The sequence below is a fragment of the Dipodomys spectabilis genome, unplaced genomic scaffold (genome assembly GCF_019054845.1).
Source record: "Dipodomys spectabilis isolate Male_0828 unplaced genomic scaffold, ASM1905484v1 ptg000108l, whole genome shotgun sequence".
Lineage (NCBI taxonomy): Eukaryota > Metazoa > Chordata > Mammalia > Rodentia > Heteromyidae > Dipodomys > Dipodomys spectabilis.
The window spans coordinates 22,273,273-22,295,724 of NW_024870785.1; the positions used below are offsets into that span (position 1 = coordinate 22,273,273).

The following is a 22,452-nucleotide window of genomic DNA, read 5'->3' on the forward strand; positions in this document are numbered from 1 at the left end:
TCAGAGCTTGTGAGTAGGGATGGCGCCTGGGCCTCTAGGGATGGTCCTAATTGTCTGAGAGCCCTTATTACCACCCCCCCCAGGTTGTAAGAATGTCTTTGTATGATATTCTCTGCCAGGCAATGTTTGTTCTATTGGTGAAAGCACTTGGGCTTAGCCACTCTTAGGAAAGACCTTACCTTCTCATTAGTGTTCAGTCCAAAGTAAACTTGTACAGCTTCCTCCATTAGAGCCTCATGGAAGTTGAACTCCACCTTAACATCCAGAGACCACTGTCAAACTCCTTTACCTATTTCTCTTTCTCAGGTTTTGGCCTCCATAGAGTAGCTTCTCCTGACCTCCCAAGAAAGAAGCCCTCAGTGATGTCAGGGATGGTGATGGATGGAGATCTGGAACCATCACTGGACTCCACAAAGCATGTGCATGTAGAGGGGTTGTATGCATCCAACTGCACATGTGACACATATGAACCTGGAGGGACCCCAAAGGAAGAAGAAGATAATATGAAATGTCTTCCTCTGACTTTCACAGTGGGCTCAGATCAGCTCAAAAAGGGTCAAATCAGCACTCCCCCTGGTGTGCTGGAGGGAGTAGCACACGTGGGGCTGATGGAAAATGTCCCCAGTCTGGGTTCAGGGGAACCAATGAGTGAGGTCCCAACGTTAGATGCAGCTCAGAACATCCGGACAAATCTGTCCTGCTGCAGCAGAACCAATCTCCAACTGAGAAGTTAGAATCTGCCTCTCTCAACTCCAGGAGCAAATCCTATCTTTCATGAGGAGGTAGATCCCTTAGAGGATTCTGAGGTAGAATTTATGCCTGAAGGCAACTTAGAAGCCAACCTAGACTTAGAGCTTCCCTCCCCTCTCCCTGGGGATATCTCTCTTCTTCTTTTTGTCCTAATTGTTGTAAAATGTTCATTATTTTTATTCTTCTAAATTTATTAAAATGTGTATGTTTATGTTGTACAATTTATGGATCCTAAATACTATAGGTTTTTAAGTGTACAATCTTATGTCCCAGACGCCTGGGTCCTAAGTGGGGGCAAAACACAGTGCCTGGAGCTGTCCAAGAGAACTTACTGGCTATACAGGGAACTGCTCAAACCACAGGGGATGGCAAGGAATCCAGTCCATGCGTGCATGGGGTGATCAGGCCACTACTAAAATTCTAGGACATAGCAAAGCAGATGTCCTTGAAAGTTTTTCTGTCTATTGAGACAAATGTCAGACCAAATGTAATTTATGGAGGACTTTCTTGTAACAGTGAATTCAAGTGTTTATGCACACCCATTGTGCTTTGTGCAAATATGTAAGTAAATTTCACCTGAAAATGACATTAAATAGCTCCTTTGGTGGAAAAGTAGTTGACAAAATACATAGGCATTAGGTTTACTGAAAAGTAAAAGTCATCATCAGTGGAAGAAAGAACACTCAGAGGGACTTCCTCAGAGGACATGGCAGGGGTCCTGGCTCATTGCAATTATTCTATCTTCCAGACTGCCCTGTCCTTCCTCAGGAAGGAGGTTCAAATCAGCCCCCATAGACAAATGTGAAAGACTCTTATTCACTGAGCCAGCAAAAGTCAGGACTTGTAGCATGGCTCAGGTTGTATGTTTAAGCACTGAACAAGAAAATAAGCAAGAGCTCAAGGCCCTGAGTTCAAACTCCACTACTGGTACAAAAGATAAAGACATCTAAACCTGAAATGTGTGCAATGGTAGCTTTAATCCAAGGGAAAAGAGATGTATAGAAATGGGAAAATTACATATTAGTTTAAGCAAAAAGGCCAGACTTATACATTAGGTCCAGATATGAAATAGAAAAAAGAAATGTAGTTTCCCCTCACACATCAACTCCTGGCCATCAATTTTGTCAAATAGGCACAATACTGGGTATGAATGACTCATTGCTCATCATACTACAAAGTCATAATCTCTAATTAACCCTCAAAAAGAAAGAACTGGGGTCAGGCTCAAGTGGCAGAGCACCAGCCAAGAGCAGAAACAACTGAAGAATAAGAAAACAGCAAAGAAGCTTGCAGACAACAGCTGCTATGCTAAGGCTGAGTCTTGTCTCTCTGGGGATCAGGACATGTAGTGTTATTTTTCTATCTCCACCTACTTCAACCTGAACCCTAAAATGAGTCACTAAAATGAGCCTCTGTTGAGACTTTGTGTAACTGTCTTTTGTGAAACACGCTATAATGTTAATGCCATGTATCTCAAGGACCAGTGATGTTTGGCTCAATGGGTAGATGCTAGCCTTGAGCAGAAAAGCTCAGCAATAATGCTTAATGAGTTTTCCATATGTTTAAAGGTAGGGTTTATTTCCTTTTAGTTAAATGAGATAATTCCTAGTCATTGTATATTCCGAGTTTCATGGTTCCATTCTGCGTTTTTTTTCTTCAAAAATGCTCTGGAGATAAGGACCATTTAGAATATATTTGTTAAACAAAGCAGATTTTTTTCTTCATGAATCAAAGCATTTTATATTTATGCAAATGGTTTAGTTGTGGGTGGTCCATGTGTGCATTATTGAAACCATATACAGCTATACTTGAAAAGATGATGCAGCTGACCATGGAGATGGTATGGAGATATTATTGGCTTAAATGTAGAATAACCCATTGGTGAGTGGGGGTGTGGCTGTTCATGTTCTATGGGAGCATGTGGAATCATTTATAAAACACCAAATAGATTCCAGCTAGCCAAATGCGGATCAGGATGATGTGGTACTATGTAGTGAATTGTGAAAGAATAGGAAAAACATCTTAGATATCCAGATACATTTTCTGAATGGAGTTATGAGGGATTTCTCTGTCTGTCGGTCTGTCTGTCTGTCTCTCTGTTTGGTCGTGGAGCTTTAACTCATGTGGGCACTGTCTCTGAGCTCTTTTTTCCCAAGGCTAATGCTCTTCTACTTTGAGTCACAGCTCCCCTTACAATTTTCTGGTGCCCTGTGTCCTGTGTCACTAGATAAAATAAACTAGTGTCTAAGGCCTTCCAGAGGGCTTTGTGTTCCTAGGGCTGTGCGAGGAAGAGGGTGGGGCCTCTCCACCCTGCCCCTAACCCCACCCCTACCCGCCCCGCGGAGAGGAGCTGGGGAGGACGCGCTCCCTAGTGGCCCAGCCGAGCCACAGCCCTGCCCCTCCCCGCCCAGCCTGAAGCCCCGCTCCTCCCGCCCCTCCCGCCCCTCCCCGCCCAGCCTGAAGCCCCGCCCCTCCCACCCCTCCCGCCCCCGAAGCCGCCTCCGCTCCTCTCGCGACGCCGACGGCGCCGGGCTCCCTGGGGTCCCGCGGCCCTTATAGTTCCGGTTGTGGCGCCCGGGCGGAAAGTTGAAGCGGACGGACTGTGGCCGGCGATGGGCTTGGGGTGAGTGCAGGAGGCGGCGGCGGCGGCGGCCTGAGGGTCGCGTTCAATCGGTTGTAGGGATACAGGCGAAGGGTGAGGTGAGAAGAGCCGCGCAGGCCCAGCGCCCGGCCATTGCGGCCTCCCCGCGCCGGCTCTGGGGCGCCATTCCCGGGGACCCTGCGCACCGCGACCCGGGACTGCCGAGCGCTGTGTGAACAGCCCCATTTCGCCCCGTTTTGGGCCCCTCTCTCCCCGCTTTCCTCAGGAGGGACTTCCAGGTCTTTTCACTGATTTTAGAGGTTGATTGTCAGTTGTTGGGGGGACACCTCCCGTCGCCGTCCGTGGGCACTGTCTCTGAGCTCTTTTTTCCCAAGGCTAATGCTCTTCTACTTTGAGTCACAGCTCCCCTTACAATTTTCTGGTGCCCTGTGTCCTGTGTCACTAGATAAAATAAACTAGTGTCTAAGGCCTTCCAGAGGGCTTTGTGTTCCTAGGGCTGTGCGAGGAAGAGGGTGGGGCCTCTCCACCCTGCCCCTAACCCCACCCCTACCCGCCCCGCGGAGAGGAGCTGCACATTTGCAGCCAGACGTCTGCCCGGGAGAAGGCTGACAGGTAGCTGCGGCCTCCGCGGCGGCTGGGAGACTCAGACGAGGCCCACGCTTTGAGGCTCGCCCCCTGAGGGGTTTTGTTTGGTTCTAGCGCTGGTTCTGGGGCCTTAAACTCAGAGCCTGAGCCCGTCCCTGAGCTCAAGGCTAGCGCCCTACCACTGGAGCCACACTTGCACATCCCGTTTTCTTTGGTAGGTTAATGGAGATTAAAAAAAAAGAAAGTCTCAAGGACTAGGCTTCCTGGCAGGGCTGGCTTCGAACCACCATCTTCAGCTCTCAGCCTCCTGTTGATTACCGGCGTGAGCCGCTGATGCGGGCCTTAGCTGGACGGTGTTCTGTAGAGCTGCTGAGACGCTTCAATCACTTTTCTTCAAGCATCCATCCAACACCGTGTTCTGTCACACACAGAGAGAACATGACTGAGAGGTGCTGCTATGACATTTTTAACAGGGTTATGTTGAACAAACAACAACTTTAATGAGGCAGAGATGAGGGAGACAAATTTAAATTTGTCTATCAAAATAGTTAAACATTTGGGACTTCCCAGGAGTGAATTTTTTTTCTGGTTAGTCTATTGATGTGGAAAGCTATGTCTATTATGAGGTTTTAAAAAAAAAAACGCTTTTGCTGTTTAACCTGTGTTCCTAACCCCCTGTTTAAAACATTGTTTTCAGTCAGGTTTAATTCTAGTTACTTAGCAAGCTGAGACCTAGAGGATCACATCTCAAATCCAACCCAGATGGAATCCTAGAGATTCCCATCTTAATACTGGCACACTCACAAAATTTAAAAAAATTCTATGCACAAAAATAAAGAAATAACAAATACAGAGACCCACTAATGTGGATACAACTTGTTGATCCTCTGTTAAGAGACTATAGTGTGCCAGGCACCAGTAGCTCAAGCCTATAATCCTAGCTACTTAGGAGGCTGAGATCTGAAGAGTTAAAAGCCAGCCCAGGAGCCTGGCGCCAGTGGCTCACCCTTGTAATCCTAACTACTCAGGAGGCTGAGATCTCATGATCAAGGTTCAAAGCTAGCCCAGGCAGGAAAGTCTGTGAGACTCATCTCCAATGAAGTACCAGAAAACCAGAAGAGTGGCTATGGCTCAAAGTGGTAGAACTCTAGGCTTGAGTGAAAAAGCTCAGGGACAGCGCCAGGCCCTGAGTTCAAGCTCTACCAAGGAAAGGAAAGAAGGGGAAAGGGGAAAGGGAAGGAAAGGAGAGAGAAACTGTAGTCTGTTGACACAATGAAATAGCATGTAGTTACAAATAAATGACCCAGCTTAAAAAAAAATACATAACTAAGGAAAGTGGGTTACAGGACTATATGTGTATACTTCGTACAACTTCATAGTCACATTGCTTGTGTCATATACAATTGTGGAAGACTTTAGGTAGATGTAAAAACATTATACAAGGTTAATGTTCACTGTTTGTTTTTTGGAATTCACTTCAAAATGTTTAACAATAGCCAGACTGCTTGCTGGTACAATGCCCAAGCACGGATGTGTGAAATTCTAAAATTCAAATTATAAGGGAGCTGTTGGAAACTTAGAACATAGTGGTTCACAGGAGCCAAATTACATTTTATTTATATATTTATTTAATTTTACTTTGAGGCTGGTATTGGGGCTTGTATTCAGGGCTTCATGCTTTCCCTCAACTTGCTGGTTCATGACTGATGAGCAGACTGGCTCCAAAATAAAAGCCTCTGACCTTAGCTTCCTGAGTATCTAGTATTACAGGCCACCAGCATTAAGCTATAGTGTGTGTGTGTGTGTGTGTGTGTGTGTGTGTGTGTGTGTGTGTGCGGGCGTGCGCACACGCGCACGCAAGCACGTGCATGTGTGGGCGTGCATGTGTGCGCGTGCGTTCATGCACCCCAGTATTGAGACAAACTCAGGGCCTGGGTGCTGATCCTTAGCTCCCCCCTACCCCTGCCTCCCACTCAAAGCTAGTACTCTACCACTTGAGCCACAGCTCCACTTCTGGCTTTTTGGTAGTTAATTGGAGATAAAAGTCTCACAGACTTTCCTGTCTGAGATGGCTTCAAACCATGATCCCCATATCTCAGCCTCCTGGGTAGCTAGGATTACAGTTGTGAACCACGAGTGTGTATATGTGTGTGTGTGTGTATCTCTCTCTCTTCCCCCCTCTATATATGTATATATACATAAATGTATATATGTAAGTATATACATATTTATATAAATAAATACATATTTTATATAAAAATTGAAAGTTGGAAGTAAGGCCTACCTTTAATGCTTTTTCCCACTGGTAATAAGGTAGCCCTTGAGCCACAGGTGTAGATAGTGTGTTTTGAGTGTGTCTGGGAGTGGTCTTCCCAGTGAATTAGGCTGCTGTCTTCTTTCTCCCAGAATTCTCTGCAGATTGACCTATATAGGGGTCACCTTGCCTTATTTCTGGAAAATTGGTTACAGTTATGGTGAAAAGATATTGCTTTCCTTCTGTGACATTTCTTTTTTTTTTCCCCACAGCATTTCACTATTTGTAGCTTGTTGTCTGCATTCTGACTGGGCTGGCTCAAATTCTGTTCACCATGCCAACAGTGGTGGTGATGGACGTGTCCCTCTCCATGACTCGGCCTGTGTCAATCGAGGGGTCTGAGGAATACCAGCGGAAGCACCTTGCAGCCCATGGGTTGACAATGCTGTTTGAGCACATGGCCACAAACTACAAGCTTGAATTCACAGCATTAGTGGTTTTCTCATCGCTTTGGGAGCTGATGGTCTTCTTCACAAGAGATTATAACATCCTGCAGGTACAAAAAGGAATAAAGACCCAAGTTGATTGGAAAGAAAGCAGTATGATAATAGTGTACTGATTTTAGGCCTTAGAATTATTTAATAATAAATATACAGGCACTTAATATGCACAGCTATAAAGCATAATTCATAACCAATAGGTCTTAGGCCTTTCTTTTGTAAAGCTATGAGGTAGAGAAAGAGGTCATGGGGGCTGGGAAGGTGGCTGACTGGTAAAGTGCTTGCCTTGCATTCATGAGGCCCTGGGTTCGATTCCTCAGCACCACATAAGCAGAGAAAGGTCATGGTCCATTTTCTGGAATTCTTAGGAAAGGTGAACATTTCAGCATACCATGCTTCAGTCCCTAAATTCAACATTTTTTGCCATTCTGCTGTTTTCTACTTTCTCATACAATTTTTAGGTAATGAAAAATAGCCCTTATTAAAACACACACACGCACAGACACACACACACACACACACACACACACACACACACACAAACTTCTTCTAGAAAGTTCAGAATGATGCTTACTCTACAACAGATAGTATTCATTTATAGATGCCAAGATATTATTATTTTTCTTTTTCTTCTTTTTTTCTATCCTGGGGCTTGAATTCAGGACCTGGGCGTTATCCTTGAAATTTTTGCTCAAGGTTGGCACTCTACCACTTGAGCCATAGCTCCACTTCCAACTTTTTTGCTGGTTGATTGAGATAAGAGTCTCATGGACTTTCCTGCCCAAGGTGGCGTCAGATGTCGTTAGATCTCAGCCTCCTGAGTAGCTAGGATTACAGGTATGAGCTACTAGTACCCAGCTCAATGTTGTCATTTTAAAATCTTAATAGGTATTGTCTTTCAAAGATATTTTTCTGAGATAAGCCAGATGTCTTTATTTTTTTTTCAAATTCTTTATTGTGATTAAGTGATTACATAATTTCCCAAATTTCACTGTATTGCGAGATAGTGATGCTTAGTTAAAATCACAAACACATTCTAATTTCATGGGGCAAATTGTCTGTAGTGATCTATAATATTTATGAGTTCTATGAGCTAGCCAGATGTCTTTAAACCATTAATATCTCCTATAGTTCTTAACACAGTGTCTTGGCCAGTGAGTAGACAATAAGTGTTTCTGAAATTAAACTGAGCAATTAAATAATTGTTGGGCAATTTGGAAATGCAGGATTAATGCAGTTTGCATTCTTAGTAATTTTTTTGTTGTTGTCAGTCGTGGGCCTTGAACTCTGGGCCTGAGCACTGTCCCTCAGTTCTTCAGCTCAAGGCTAGTGCTCTACCACTTGAGCTACAGCGCCACTTCCGGTTTTCTGGTGGTTTATTGGAGATAAGAGTTTCATGGACTTTCCTGCCCCTGCTGGCTTTGAACCGCAATCCTCAGATCTCAGCCTCCTGAGTAGCTAGGATTATAGGCATGAGCCACTGGTGCCCGGCTGAATTCTTACTAATTTTTATTAAAGCTTTCCTTTTATTATCTTGCATCTTTATGAGACTTAAATTTTTTTTTAATCGTACTGGTGGACTCTTGGTGGTACTGAGTCTTGAATTCAGGACCTCATGCTTGGTAGGTAGATGCTCTACCACATGAGTCATACTTCCAACCTTTTTTTGTACTGGGTATTTTCAGATTATAGTCTCAGTTTATGCCCTGGATGGTTTGGGCTTTGATCCTTCCACTTGTGCTTCCCCATGTCAGTGGGGATAACAGGTGTGTGCTACCACACCTAGTCTTTGGTTGAAATAGAGTCTTGTGAATTTTCTTCCCAGGCCAGCCTCTTAACAGCAATTTCCCAATCTCTGCCTCTCAAAATAGCTAGGATTATGGGCGTAAGCCACCCCACTCTGCTTGTACTGGTTTTCTTATAAGTTATTTAGCTAAAGATTTTTTGTTGTTTAGCAGTTCTAAAATTTAGAGAATTGCAATGTAATGAATGAGGTGTAAGAGGTAAAAGCAGAAGCTCTGGAGCCAGGCCACTTCTTAAAAATTTCCTCATTTAGGGCTGGGAAGGTGGCTCAGTGGTAGAGCGCATGTCTTGCATGCCAGAGGCCCTGGGTTCGATTCCTCAGCACCACATAAGCAAAAGGAAAAAAGCTGGAAGTGGCGCTGTGGCTCAAGTGGTAGAGCGTTAGCCTTGAGCTGAAGAGCTGAGGGACAGCGCCCAGGCCCAGAGTTCAGGCCCTATGACCGGACCCCCCCCAAAAAAATTCCTCATTTAAAAGTAGGGTGAACAATGGTAGGATGATTAAATCCGTGTAAAGTGCACAGAATGGTGTTTAGGAGATTATGGTTAATGGTCCATACATTTTGGTCATTACTTTAAGCTTATTTCATTGTCCTTTACAGTTGAGGAAGTCTGTTTTGCTGTGTTTGTGTGTGTGTGTGTGTGTGTGTGTGTGTGTGTGTGTGTGTGTGTGTGTGCGCGTGTTGTCTGGAACCTATGCTTTGGGGCTTACAGAAACTCAGTGTTCGCTGTATGATACTCAGACTTCATACAGTTTATATTGGTTTCTAATAACAAAACAGCAGAGAATAATGAGCAATTTTTTTCTCGCCCAATAAGGAAGCACTGAGTAACATGGACAATTACGACAAGACATGCCTAGAGTCCGCACTGGTTCGTGTCTGTAACATTGTTCAGCAAGACTGGGGAGGTGCGATCCCTTGCCAGGTAATGCTTAGTTTTTTTCAATGTCCTTAGTTAATATCATTAACGAGCCAGGCACTAGTGGCTCACACCTGTAACCCTAGCTACTAAGGGGGCTGAAATCCAAGGATTGCTGGTCAAAGCCAGCCCAGGCAGGAAAGTATATGAGAATCTTATCTCCAATTAACCAAAAAAGGAAAAAAAAAAAGTAGAGTTATGACTCAAGTGGTAGAGTGCTAGCCTTGAGCAAAAAAAGCTCAGGGACAATGCACAGGGTCTGAGTTCAAGCTCTAGGACTGGCACCAGAAAGAAAGAAAAAAGGAAGAGAAAATATAGACCCCCCAAACTGGCCTGTAAATCTTAGGTATTCAAGAGGCTGAGATCTGAGGATCTCAATTTGAAGCTAGCTGAGGCTAGAAAGTCCGTGAGACACGTCTCCAGTTAAGTAGCAAAAAGCCAGATGTGGAGCTGTGGCTCAAGTGATGGAGCACTAGCCTTGAATGAAAAAGCTAAAAAAGGGCTAGGAATGTGGTTTAGTGGTAGAGTGCTTGCCTAGCATGCATGAAGCCTTGGGGACGATTCCTCAATACCACATCAACAGAAAAAGCCAGAAGTGGTGCTGTGGCTCAAGTGGTAGAGTGCTAGCCTTGAGCACAGAGAGACTCAGGGACAACACCCAGACCCTGAGGTTAAGCTACTAGGAGTGCATGTACACATGCATGAGCACATGTGCAAAACATACAAATCATTAACCACTGTAGTGTTGATTTTCCTCAGGCTCTAACCGCCTACGTTATAACTCCACAAACTACATTTTACACTATTTGTACAGTTTTTAAAGAAGGCATTAAATCACTGTAATCGTATCACACGAATTTAAGTCGTACTAATGTGTTCAGAAAGCAGACCTATGCCTCGAGGAAAGTATTTTCCTGGTAAATTGATGTACTGAAAATTTATATTGTTTATATAAAGACAAAGGGCTCACAGTAGAATTTATAACTATTCACTGAAGGACGGATTATAATTTTGTGTGGTAGAATTGTAAACACGGAACAATAGTGTCTATTCTTCATTATCTCAGTGTAGCAGTTATTCAGCAAATTTCTAACCATCTCAACTGAGTTGTCTAAAAAGTGAAGAGAATCATTAAGATTTGCTCTTGTGGGACACCAGTGGCTCACACCTGTAATCCTAGCTACTCAGAAGACTAGGATTTGAGGATCTCCATTCAAAGCCAACCCAGGCAGGAAAGAGGAAACTCTCATCTCCAGTTAAACACTAAAAAGTTGGTAGTAGAGTTGTGGGCCAAATGGGAGAGTGCTAGCCTTGAGCAGAAAAAGCTAAAGGACAGTACCCAGGCCCTGAGTTCAAGCTCTAGTACCTGCATTTTTGTTTTAAATGCACAAATTCAAAATACATGGTTTGGTCTTGTCTATGAGGATGGATGTTAAGGAGAGCAGAGAGAGAGAAAAAGAATGGTGGACAAAAACAGTCATAATATTCAATGTACATATTGAAACTGGGACTAGAAAACTTCAGATGGGTAAGTTTGGAGTACATGGAAAACTGATAGAAAGGTTGACACTGATCAAAGTGTATTCTACATATCAGTTGACGTTGAATTAAAACCCTGTGGTATAACTAGTTAAAGATAATTTTAGCCCGGGGCCAGTGGCTCACATATATAATCCAAGTTACTTAGAAGGCTGAGATCTGAGGATCCAGGTTCAAAGTCAGCTCAGCAAGAAAGTCTGTGAGGCTCTTATCTCTAATTAACCATCAGAAAACCAGAAGTGCAATTGTGACTCAAAGTGGTAGGGTGCTAGCCTTGAGCAAAAAGAGCTCAGGGATAGCACCCAGGCCCTGAGTTCAAGTACCATGACTTAAGCCAGGCATCAGGGGCTCATGCTTGTAATCCTACCTACTCAAGAGGCAGAGATCTGAAGATCATGGTTTGATTCTAGCCTGAGGAAAGTCTGTGAGACTTTTATCTCCAGCTAACCAGTAAAAAGGCAAAAGTAGAGGTGTGGCTCTAGTGGAAGAACACCAGTCTTGAGCAAAATAGTTCACAAATAGAGCCCAGGCCCTGAGTTCAAGCCCCAAGACCGGCACATAAACAAACAAATAAATCACACAGTTTGCTAGATTTTCACAAGTGGATGTATATCCTTACTACAATTAAGACCTAGAACATACCCATCACCCCACAAAGCTCCCTGCACATTCCTGTAGCAGTGAAAGCAAACCTGGGTGGAGCTGTTGGGCATGTGGCTTAATGGATACTTGTCCTTTGCACACAGGTCGTTCTGGTGACGGACGGCTGTCTCGGCATTGGTAGAGGGTCCCTGCGACATTCCCTAGCGACACACAATCAAAGGAGCGACAGCAACAGGTTCCCGCTGCCTTTCCCTTTCCCGTCTAAGTTATACATCATGTGCATGGCAACCCTGGAAGTTACCTGCCTTCTGCTAACTGCTTTTTAGATGGGTTAGGTAAATCCCAGGGCTCGGTTTATTTTTCAGTATATTCAATGAACACTCTTGCGTACGGTATAACATTTAGATTTGAAAAGACTTGATTTCACATGCTCTTTGACATAACAACACTCACCTCTCCAAGAGTATAGCTGGAGATGCCCATTGTGCTGATGACCATGAAGGCTTGAGATGTTCTTTTTTTTCTGTCCATTCCTCCAGAAATGTTGACAGAGATATACTTTAGGTTTTTTTTGTTTTGGGGGGGGCTTTTTTTGGAAGGGGGGAACATAGGTCCTTTTGTTTGTTTGTTGTGGTGCTGGTATTGGGGCTTAAAATCAAAGCCTGGATGCTGTCCCTGAGCTTTTTGCTCAAGACTAGCACTCTACCATTTTGAGCCACAGCTCCATTTCTGGCTTTTTTGGTAGTTTAGTGGAGCTGAAGATCTCACAGATTTTACTACTCAGGCTTGGCTTCAAACTGCCATCCTCAGCTCTCAACCTCCTGAGTGGCTAGGATTACAGGCATGAGCCAACAGCACCTGGCTTCTGATGTGTTTTATTAAATACTTCCTGCTTTTCCCATTGAGTCAGGAATTATTTCACTTTACCTCAGTTTTTCTCTATAAAATGCTGATAATTGATGGCTCTTACCAAACCATGTCAGGAACAGGTTGTATGGAAGATGCTGTATGGCTACTGACTGTGGTCTCCTGAGAATCTGCAGAACTACTTATGAATGAAGTACCTCTTGTAACCTTGAGGCAGATTGCAATAGTTGAGGTAAGAAAGTCCATGAGACTCAGTATCTCCACTAAACTACCAAAAAATCTGGAAGTGGAGTTTTGCTCAGGTGGTAGAGTGCTAGCCTTGAGCAAAAAGCTCAAGGACAGCACCTAGGCTCTGGAATTGAGCCCAGGAACTGGCACACACACAGAACAATTGTTGTGCTACTTCTTTATTTGTATTTTTTTTTGGAGGGGGTCCCATCGTGAGACCTAAACTCTGGGCCTAGGCGCTGTCCCTCAGCTCTTCAGCTCAAGGCTAGCGCTCTACCACTTGAGCCACAGCACCACTTCCGGCTTTTTTCTTTTTGCTTATGTGGTGCTGAGGAATTGAACCCAGGGCCTCATGCATGCAAGGCAAGCGCTCTACCACTGAGCCACCTTCCCAGCCCCTGTAGTTACTTCCTTCTGATATTGACTGTTAAGAAAATCATCTCACGACTCAACACCCGTAATCCTAGCTACTCAGGAGGCTGAGATCTGAAGATCATGGTTCAAAGCCAGCCTGGGCAGGAAAGTCCGTGAGACTCTTATCTACCAAAACTACCAAAAAAGCTGGAAGTGGAGCTGTGGCTCCACTTGAGACTTGAGTCTTGAGACTCTTATCTCCAATTAACGACTCAAAAAAACTGAAAGTAGCTCTAGGCTGAAGTGGTAGAACACTAGCTTTGAATACATAGAGGCTCAGGGACAGTGTTAAAGCCCTGAGTTAAACCCCTGCAACGGACAAAAAAAAAAGTGTAAGGCCTTGAGTTTAAGCCCCAGTACCAGAACCAAAAGAACAAACCAAACAAACCGTTTATTGCTCATTTTGTTACAGTGGCTATGGCCTTGGTGTGCTGGTAGTGTGATGTGGTGATTTGTTCTACTTTAAAGGTGTCCTCTCTTGCTTTGTAGCTTCAGAGCACCGATTCCCTGGAATGCCTTGAACGTCTCATAGACCGCAACAACGGTGAAGGGCAAATTTTTACTATTGATGGCCCCCTGTGCTTGAAAAACGTGCAGTCTATGTTTGGGTGAGTATATGCCTTAAAGTTGTTTTTTGAGGGGAGTGGGGGCTTCTTTACAATCTGATATTATAATTTGACAACCAAGAAGAACAGTTACTGTATTATTTCTTCAGTCTAATGTTCTCCCAACTGAGCTATTTCGGCAACCTCTCAGTTACTGTATTATTTCTAACAGTGTGAGTCCATTTTCCCACAGTTGCCCGTTTCTCAGGTAAAATAAGGTGGTCATGCTTTAAAAAGACTCAGCTGTTCCCAAGTTTAACTTGCTCTGGGGTTTCTCTCTCAATTGAAATTTCCTCTTTAAAAACATCAAAATGTTTTCCGTTTCACAAGTAGATTTAGTTTTGGAATCAGTGCGAAGGTTTAACCAACTTTACATCTTGAAATGTTACTTTTTGTGTACAGTCCTTTTATGTGTACCACATGTGAACTTTTCCTCCCTTAACAAGTCATGATCATCTTCTAGAAAGCTGATAGACCTGGCATATACGCCTTTCCATGCTGTGCTCAAGTGTGGCCACCTGACCGCTGATGTCCAGGTCTTCCCCAGGCCAGAGCCATTCATTGTAGATGAAGAAATCGATCCTATCCCAAAAGTCATTAACACAGGTAATGCATTAAAAATTCCCTCCTGGCCTTCCTCTTTTCTCTGCCCTCTTTTCACTTGTGACTTACTTTCTCCCCATCTAGGAGGGTTGGAAAGAATCTTGTATTCTCACAGGGAGGTGCTATTGTCATCAGCCCTGGATTTTTTTTTTTTTTGCTGGTCCTGGGGGCTTGAACTCAGGGCCTGGGCATTGTCCTTGAGCCTCTTTTGCTCAAGGCTAGCCCTCTACCACTTGAGCCACAGCACCACTTCAGACTTTTCTGTTTATGTGATACTGAGGAATCAAACCCAGGGCTTCATGCAGTCCACAGGAGAACCTTCTTAGGTGATTTGTCTATACTGAGATAATGCTTTCTGCATAGATTTCAATCCACTCTATCACAATTACTCATTTGGAAGTGTTCTCATTATCATCATTTTTTCTGATTCTTTTTCCCACCTTAGTGTGCCAATGAGTCAGGCCTGACCCTGAATGTGCCATGCAATGTATGAAGCCCGGAGGCAGGCCTGCTGGACATGCTGGTGATGAACCTGGTCCCTGCCTACCAGAAAGGCGATCTCTTCTATGTTGGAAACTTCCTCCACAATTATAGACAGTGGGGGATGATGGAGCAAGTGCTGGATATTGTGTTTAAAAAGTGAGTGTTCCTCCTTCCTTCGCATCTTGGTCTGTTCAGCCCCTCCTTGCTGAGTTGTGGAATACTTGGCACCCCTATGAACCTGTTGATTTCATGGGGGTCTTCTCACAGGAGCTTGGCATGAGACAAAGAAGTGCACCCCCTGCCTACTTTCTTTTTTTTTTTTTTGTTGGTCATGGGGCTTGAACTCTGGGCCTGAGTGCTGTCCCTCAGCTCTTCAGTTCAAGGCGAGCGCTCTACCACTTGAGCTACAGCACCACTTCCCCTGCCTACTTTCTTAGTAGTGGTCTGCCCAGGACATTTCCCAGAAAAGCTACTGGAACCTCAGAAGCTTGCTTACTGAGGGGCTGTTATTACAGGCATGTGCCACTGGCACCCAACTTCTGCCCTCACCTAGGTGAGGTGCTAGGAAATCACATTTCCCATGAGTAAATAAGGTTTCATTGGGAATTGGATGTCTGTGAATAATGTAGACCCAGGAAAGGCTGTCGTGTGGGGGAGGCAGGTGAACTGGAGGCTGAATCAACTCAGAGACCTCAGGGAGGGATTATGTTGGCTTTACATATTTATAACCCCTGAAGCTTTTATGATTTTGTGTGTGTGCCAGTCCTGAAACCTGAACTCAGGGCCTGATTGCTGTTTCTTTGGTGCTCAGAGATACCACTACAGCCTTTGAACCATAGGTGCTATTCTGGTCTTTTAAAAATTAGTTCTTTAGACTTTCACTGACTAATGTCTGATCAGACTGTGCACCTGAGATCTCATGTTCCTGTTGAGCTAGAATTTGAGGTATTAGCCACTGGCACATTTTCCTTGGACCAAATATATATACCTCTCATAGAAGAATTTTCACTGAACTGTATAGACATACCTCACTTGTTTATGTGTCAGATTCCATTCCCATCTGGGAATGAGCCCATCCCATATATGTCTTGTTTGGGCAAAAAGGAGAAGCTGAGAGGTGACTTCCTCCTGTCCTCCCATAGGTACAGATTCCCGGGCCGTAACTCCCAGGAAGATGAACAAGTAAAGAAGTAAGTAGACTGTGGCACAAAGAAAAGGACCCTTCGTTCAAAATGGTATCTTTGAGGCTGCTGATTCAAAGTGCAGATTTCTCATTTGCACACCACTTGTGCTTTTCACTAGGGGGCACAGGCTTGGGATTGGAGTGGTGGCAGAAGAGACAGCTGTGGTGTGGTTGTGGACTCTCAGGGATGACAGGGAGGGCTGTGTGTACAAAATCAGTTCTTTCTTGTTACCTATCACAGTGAGAATATTGGAGAATTATCTTTCAGAAGCTTCTAGTCGTGGCTGGTGAAGATCACTCTGCCTGCAGGAGTCTCCTCCTGCTTCCCAACATGCAAGTGTGCATATAGCAGTCCTTGCAGAAAGGGGCTATGGGAGGCCCAGGATAGGGAGGGCAGGAACTCACTCTTCTTGTCACCAATCTGCCCACAGCACCCTTTGTTCCGTCTTCACCATGTGGATGGACTGCTATCCTGCTGATTTCTGAGAGCCCCAGAACCGACACCCGGTGAAAGAACTTACCCACTATGCCATGCTCCACATGCCCTCCTCGGACCTGCTCCTCCACCTCCACATTCTTCTGGATGAGCTGGAGGAGACCGGGAAGAATGAGACCAAGAAACAGAGGAAGAAGTCCCTGTGTGGTCACCTCAGAGCATGTGAGTAGGGATGGCGCCTGGGCCTCTAGGGGTGGTCCTAATTGCCTGAGAGCCCTTACTACCCCCCTGGTTGTAAGAATATCTTTGTATGATACTCTGGGCCAGGCAGTGTTTGTTCTATTGGTGAAAGGAGTTGAGCTTAGCCACTCTTTGGAAATACCTTACCTTCTCATCAGTGTTCAGTCCAAAGTAAACTTGTACAGCTTCCTCCATTAGAGCCTCATGGAAATTGAACTCTATCTTAACATCCAGAATCCACTGTCAAACTCCTTTACCTATTTCTCTTTCTCAGGCTTTGGCCGCCATAGAGCAGCTTCTCCTGACCTGCCAAGAGAGAAGCCCTCGGTGATGGTCAGGGATGGTGATGGATGGAGATCTGGAGCCATCACTGGACTCCACAAAGCATGTGCATGTAGAGGGGTTGCATGCATTTGCAGTGAGGCCCCAACGGGTTGTGAGTCCTGTGGATATGACACTGGTTCTGAACCCCATATGTGACAGAGATGAAAGAAAGAAGAAGGTAATAGTGATTGTCTTCCTCTGACTTTCACAGGCGGCCCAGATCAACTCATAAAGGGTCAAATCAGCACTTCTCCTGGTGTGCTGGAGGGAGTAGCACATGTGGGGCTGATGGAAAATGTCCCCAGTCTGTGTTCAGGGGAACCAATGAGTGAGGTCCAAACGTTAGATTCAGCTCCGGAAAGTGAATCTGTCCTCACAGAACATCTGGACAAATCTGTCCTGCTGCAGGAGAGCCAATCTCTAACTGAGAAATTAGCATCTGCCTTCCTCTCAACTCCAGGAGCAAATCCTACCTTTCATGAGGAGGTATATCCCTTGGAGGATTCTGAGTTAGAATTTATGTCTGAAGGCAACTTAGAAGATGACCTAGACTTAGAGCTTCCCTCCCCTCTCCCTGGGGATATCTTTCTTTTTCTTTTTGTCCTGATTGTTGTAAAATGTTCATTCTTTTTATTCTTCTAAATTTATTAAGATGTATGTTTATGTTGTACAATTTATGGATCCTAAATACTGTGGGTTTTTTAATGTACATTCTGGTGTCCCAGACACATGTGTCCTGAGTAAGGGCAAAAGACAGAGTGACCTGGAGCTGTCCAAGAGCACTACCTGGCTATAGAGGGAAGTGTTCAGTGCACTGTGAGGGGCAAGGAACCCAGCCCATGCCTGCATGGGGTGATCAGGCCACTACTAAAGCTCTAGGACATAGCAAACCAGATGTCCTTGAAAGTTGTTCTGTCAGACTAAATGTACTAAATGCGGGACTTTCTTCCATTAGTGAAGTCAAGTCAGTACGCACCCCCATTTTCCTCTGTGCAAATATGTAAGAACATTTCACCTCAAAATAACATCAAAAAGCTACTTTGAGGGAAAAGTATTTGACAAAATACATGGGAAATAGGTAAAAGCCATCATCAATAAAGAAAACTTAGTCAGAGGGACAAAGACATGCCAGGTGTCCTGGCCCATCTCAATAATTCTAGTTTCAAGAGTGCACTATACTTCCTCAGGATGGAGCTTCAAATCAGCCCCTGTAGACAAATCTGAAAGACTTATCCAATGAGCCAGCAAAAGTCAGGAAGTCCTAGCATGGCTGAAGTTACATGTTTCAGAATGGAACAAAAAGTAAGCAAGAGCTCAATGTCCTGAGTTCAAATTCCACTACTGGCACAAAAGATGAAGACATCTAGACATGAAATGTGGGCAATGGTAGCTTTAAACCATGGAAATAGAAAAACATACAAATGGGAAAATTACATATTTAAGCAAAAAGGCCAGACTTACAAACCATTGGTGAGTAGGTGTGGGCCTGTTCATGTTCTATGGGAGCGTGTTGAATGATTTATGAAACTCCAAATAGATTCTAGTTAGCAAATGTGGATCAGGATGATGTGGTACTATGTAGTGAACTGTGGAAGAATAGGAAATACATCTTAGATATCCATATTCACTTTCTAATTGGAGTGGTAAGGGATTTCTCAGTCTTCCTGTCTGTTTTCTTGTGTTTGTCTTTCTGTCTCTGTCTCTGTCTCTGTTTCTGTCTGTCTCTGTCTCTGTCTCTGTTTGTCTCTGCCTCTGCCTCTGTCTCTGTCGCTGTCTCTCTCTGTCACTTTCTGTCTCTCTCTCTCTCTCTCTCTCTCTCTCTCTCTCTCTCTCTCTCTTCCTCTCTTCTGTTTTGTTGTGGAGCTTGAACTCATGTTGTGGGACCTGTCTTTGAGCTTTTTTTTTTGCACAAGGCTAATGCTCTTCAACTTAGAGTCACAGCTCCCCTTCCAGTTTTCTAGTGGTTAATTGGACAGAAGAGGACTTTCTTGACAGATATGGCTATGAACCATGATCCTCCCATTTAGACTCCTGACTAGCTAGCAGTACAGGCATGATCCACAGTGTCCAGTCAGGGAATCTCTTTTTGTGTGTGTGTGTTAGATCTTGCCTCCCTCCTCTCTGGACAAATGCCTGTTTTACTATTTATTGTTTTAACAGTATTGAAATGTCCATGTTTACATGATGTTGTAAAATTCTTGAATACAAAATACTCTGGTCTTTTCTACCTCCAATCTAATATCCTGGGCACATGGGGCCTGATTGGGAGGAAGCAGAGTGTGCTGGATCTGGGGAACAAATCTGCTGGATTTACAAGGAACTGGTGACTAGAGGGAGTCACAAGGAATGCAGGCAGTGGAGGATGCAGCCTGTGCCGAGATAGGACCCTTGATGCTGAGAGACAAAAGCTCTGTGTTATATCACCACAGGTGTCTTTGAAAGCTGGTCCCACTTGAATCTCAAGCCCCCACCTCTTACTAGGGATAACTTCCCCTTCCCAGCTAGTCGGGTAAATGTGTTGATGTTTGAAGCTCTCTGCCAACAATGAACAATTCTGCACTGTGCAAATATAGAACATATAAATTTTAAAAGCTAGAATTAAATATTTGGTGCTGTTTTATGCTCTTAAGATGTTCCTTTCGTTGGGTTTTCATGAAGATTTTCTAAGTCTGCATGAGGGTGGATATGGACTGTAAGTTATCAAGATGACACAATAAGAGACTCATGCCTGCATTTGGAGAATGGTCTGGAAATGAGCTTGCTGCACATATTAGCTTACTTGGGTTAGGCATTTTTCTCTGTAAGAAGTCATTTTGGCTGCCTTTTCCCGTTCATTATATCAGAAGCTACAACCTCTAACATGTAAATAGATGTACTTTTATGTAACATTTAAGAAAATCTGAGGGAATATTTAACAGTATTTGGAAAAGGGTGTCGTTTGTGGTAGTCAAAAACTTAAATTCTAACCATGTTGGCATTGTTCTACACAAATAGATCAATGTGTCTCTGTATACCAGGTGAGGAACAGTTCTTAGTCTCCCTGTCTTGAAGCACACGTTCTGAGAATCCTTGAATTTCATCTGCTCTCTATCCCAGGACAATAGATTCTGAGAGGAGGCCTGGGCCCTGCAGTGTGGCAGAGGTGCATGTGCAGAGGGAACATGTCTGGTTGGCATGCTGGAGTGGGAAATCCAGAAACTCTGGCAATCACCAGTTCAGTAAAGAGGACTGAGGGTTTAGGAAGGGACCGAGTGAAGAGTGCGTGGTGTAGGTGGTGTGTGTACAGAATGGTGGTGCTTGAACTGAAAAGCTGGCCACTGTCTCTGAGTTCTTTCACTCAAGGCTAGCACTCTACCACTTTGAGCTACAGCTGGAGATAATCTGATAGCATTTCCTGACCTGGCTGGCTTTGAACCATGATCCTCAGATCTCAGCCTCCTGACTAGCAAAGAATACAGGCCTGAGCCAGAGACACTGATCCATATCATTTTTGTGTGTAGACTATTGGTGGTAAAGAAGACTCATTTATTCAAGAACTAAAAAACGACTAACAAAGGAGATTGTTGATGAAAATCTGCATGTCTAACACAAGACTTGGGTAACATTGTGACAGAAAAGGCTAAATTCCAAAATTGGGATTATTTTCTGTGTTCACTACATACATCACTTACATATTATATATAAAATAATATATATAAATATAGAATATACTACATGATAATACATATATTTGAATGTATTTTATAGGAGGACTAGCATATGATATTATGGGTCTCGAATATGTTGTTTCACAAAACATTAATGTAAAAGACATTATTGGGAAATTCAGTGATATACCATTGATTCCCATATATTGTGTAGGTATATCTGTCTCAAGTCAACATAGTTAAATTCGCCAAATGCTGTTGCAAAAAGGGGTCATATTCTGGACACTGGTGGCCCATGCCTATAATCCTAGCTACTGGAGAGGCTGAGATCTGAGGATCACAGCGGAAAGTCAGCCAGGCAGGAACATCCATGAGACTCTGATCTCCCAATAAGCAACCAGAAAACCAGAAGTGGTACTGTGCCTCAAGGTGGTAAAGCCCTAGCTTTGAGCTGAAAAGCTGAGGGACAGGGTCCAGTCCCAGAGTTCAAGCCCAACAAACAATCCCCCATCCCCCCAAAAATGTGCGATGGCAGGTAATGAGCTGTTCATATATAGCTCAGGCCTGTGATCCCAATTAATCAGGAAACTTGGTTCTGAGTTTCAGAGGTTCTATCCTCAGGGCACTAAGTTTTGAGAGAAGACTTGAGCCTCTCAAGGGACACAAAGAGACATGTGCAGTGGAGGATGGCTTGTGTCTGTGCTTGGATGGGAAATCCAGAAACTGAACAGCCATTGCCACAGTTGAGGAAAGATGAGGCTGAAGAGGAGCAATGTCCATGCTGGGTAGGAAAGTTCCATGAATCTCTCATCTCCAGCTCACTACAAAAAGCTCAAAGTGGACCTGTGCCTCAGGTGGTAAAGCACTAGTTTTGAGGAAAATTGCTCAGGGATAAGGCAAAGGGTCCAAGATCAGAAATGCACACACACACACACACACACACACACACACACATACACACACACACACAGGCACAGAACCAACAGTAAATATTGTATTTTCAATTCCTATGCAGAGACTGGACAACAGCTCAGCAATGTGTGAAATTCTTCTTCCCGTTTGTGTTGAGAGAGGAGGATAGATCATGGGACACAGAAGCAAAGACTTCAGAGGCAAATGACTATATAAACGATTAGCTTGTAAGACGTAAAGGAGCAGTTTTCTACCTTAAATACTACATTCCTTCAAAGCTATATTAAAACAAATCCTAGTCATCATAAAAAGACAATACAGCAGCTCTTCCTTTCTCTGCTTGCCTCCATGAAATATTTCAAGTATAAAAAATAATTTTCTCACTTCCAAAAATGGACACCTGTGGCTGGGAAGGTGGCTCAGTGGTAGAGTGCTTGCCTAGCATGCCTTGCATGAAGACCTGGGTTCAATTGCTCAGTACCACATACACAGAAAAAGCCAAAGTGGTGCTGTGGCTCAAGTGGTAGAGTGCTAGGCTTGAGCAAAAGAGCTCAGGGGAGTGCCCAGGCTGAAGTGAAGCCACAGAAATGGCCAAAAAAATAGACACCTGTAATAAAGGCTGATTATATATGTAATGTATGTTTTCCAAGATTCCTTTCAATTTCCCATCTCTAAGTATTTGCATTGGCTCCAGATGACACCAGAGAGGGGTTCCAAGGACAAACAGATTAGGCTACAGAAAGTAAACAATGACCTAGGATGTTGATGTCAAAATATGTGCCAGAAGGATGTGGCAGTCACAGAAGGCCTTGAGAGGCAAAATAATTTGAGCCTGATTAGAGGAATAGTGACAGATATGCCATGAATGTGACCTAGGAGTGACTCCTGGAAGCAGAGAACATGCCAGAACCTAGGGCTAGCAGATTAGGATTGGACAAACAAGGTGTGCTGTTAAC

At 44.1% G+C, this 22,452-nt stretch overlaps 1 protein-coding gene across 2 annotated transcripts; it reads left to right on the forward strand.

Annotated features, from left to right (window-relative positions):
• Positions 1–3,273: 3,273 nt before the first annotated feature.
• Positions 3,274–17,315, forward strand: LOC122114368 (integrator complex subunit 14-like). Of its 2 annotated transcripts, XM_042687510.1 has the most exons (9): positions 3,274–3,373; positions 6,464–6,747; positions 9,311–9,418; positions 13,553–13,671; positions 14,132–14,274; positions 14,717–14,910; positions 15,897–15,944; positions 16,369–16,595; positions 16,888–17,315. In XM_042687510.1, the coding sequence occupies exons 2-6, from the start codon at positions 6,526–6,528 to the stop codon at positions 14,725–14,727; spliced, it is 603 nt and encodes a 200-aa protein (XP_042543444.1). In that variant the 5' UTR covers positions 3,274–3,373; positions 6,464–6,525; the 3' UTR covers positions 14,728–14,910; positions 15,897–15,944; positions 16,369–16,595; positions 16,888–17,315. The 2 variants fall into 2 exon arrangements, with proteins under 2 accessions (XP_042543444.1, XP_042543445.1); XM_042687511.1 differs by lacking the exons at positions 13,553–13,671; positions 14,132–14,274; positions 14,717–14,910; ... (1 more) ...; positions 16,369–16,595; positions 16,888–17,315 and adding an exon at positions 11,698–11,881.
• Positions 17,316–22,452: the final 5,137 nt, after the last annotated feature.

Excerpts from the sequence above, each read along its gene's own strand:
- LOC122114368 (XM_042687510.1), top strand. The coding sequence starts at position 6,526 with ATGCCAACAGTGGTGGTGATGGACGTGTCCCTCTCCATGACTCGGCCT. Across the intron at positions 9,419-13,552 it reads GAGGTGCGATCCCTTGCCAG|CTTCAGAGCACCGATTCCCT; the intron begins GTAATGCTTAGT and ends CTTGCTTTGTAG. Across the intron at positions 13,672-14,131 it reads AACGTGCAGTCTATGTTTGG|AAAGCTGATAGACCTGGCAT; the intron begins GTGAGTATATGC and ends ATCATCTTCTAG.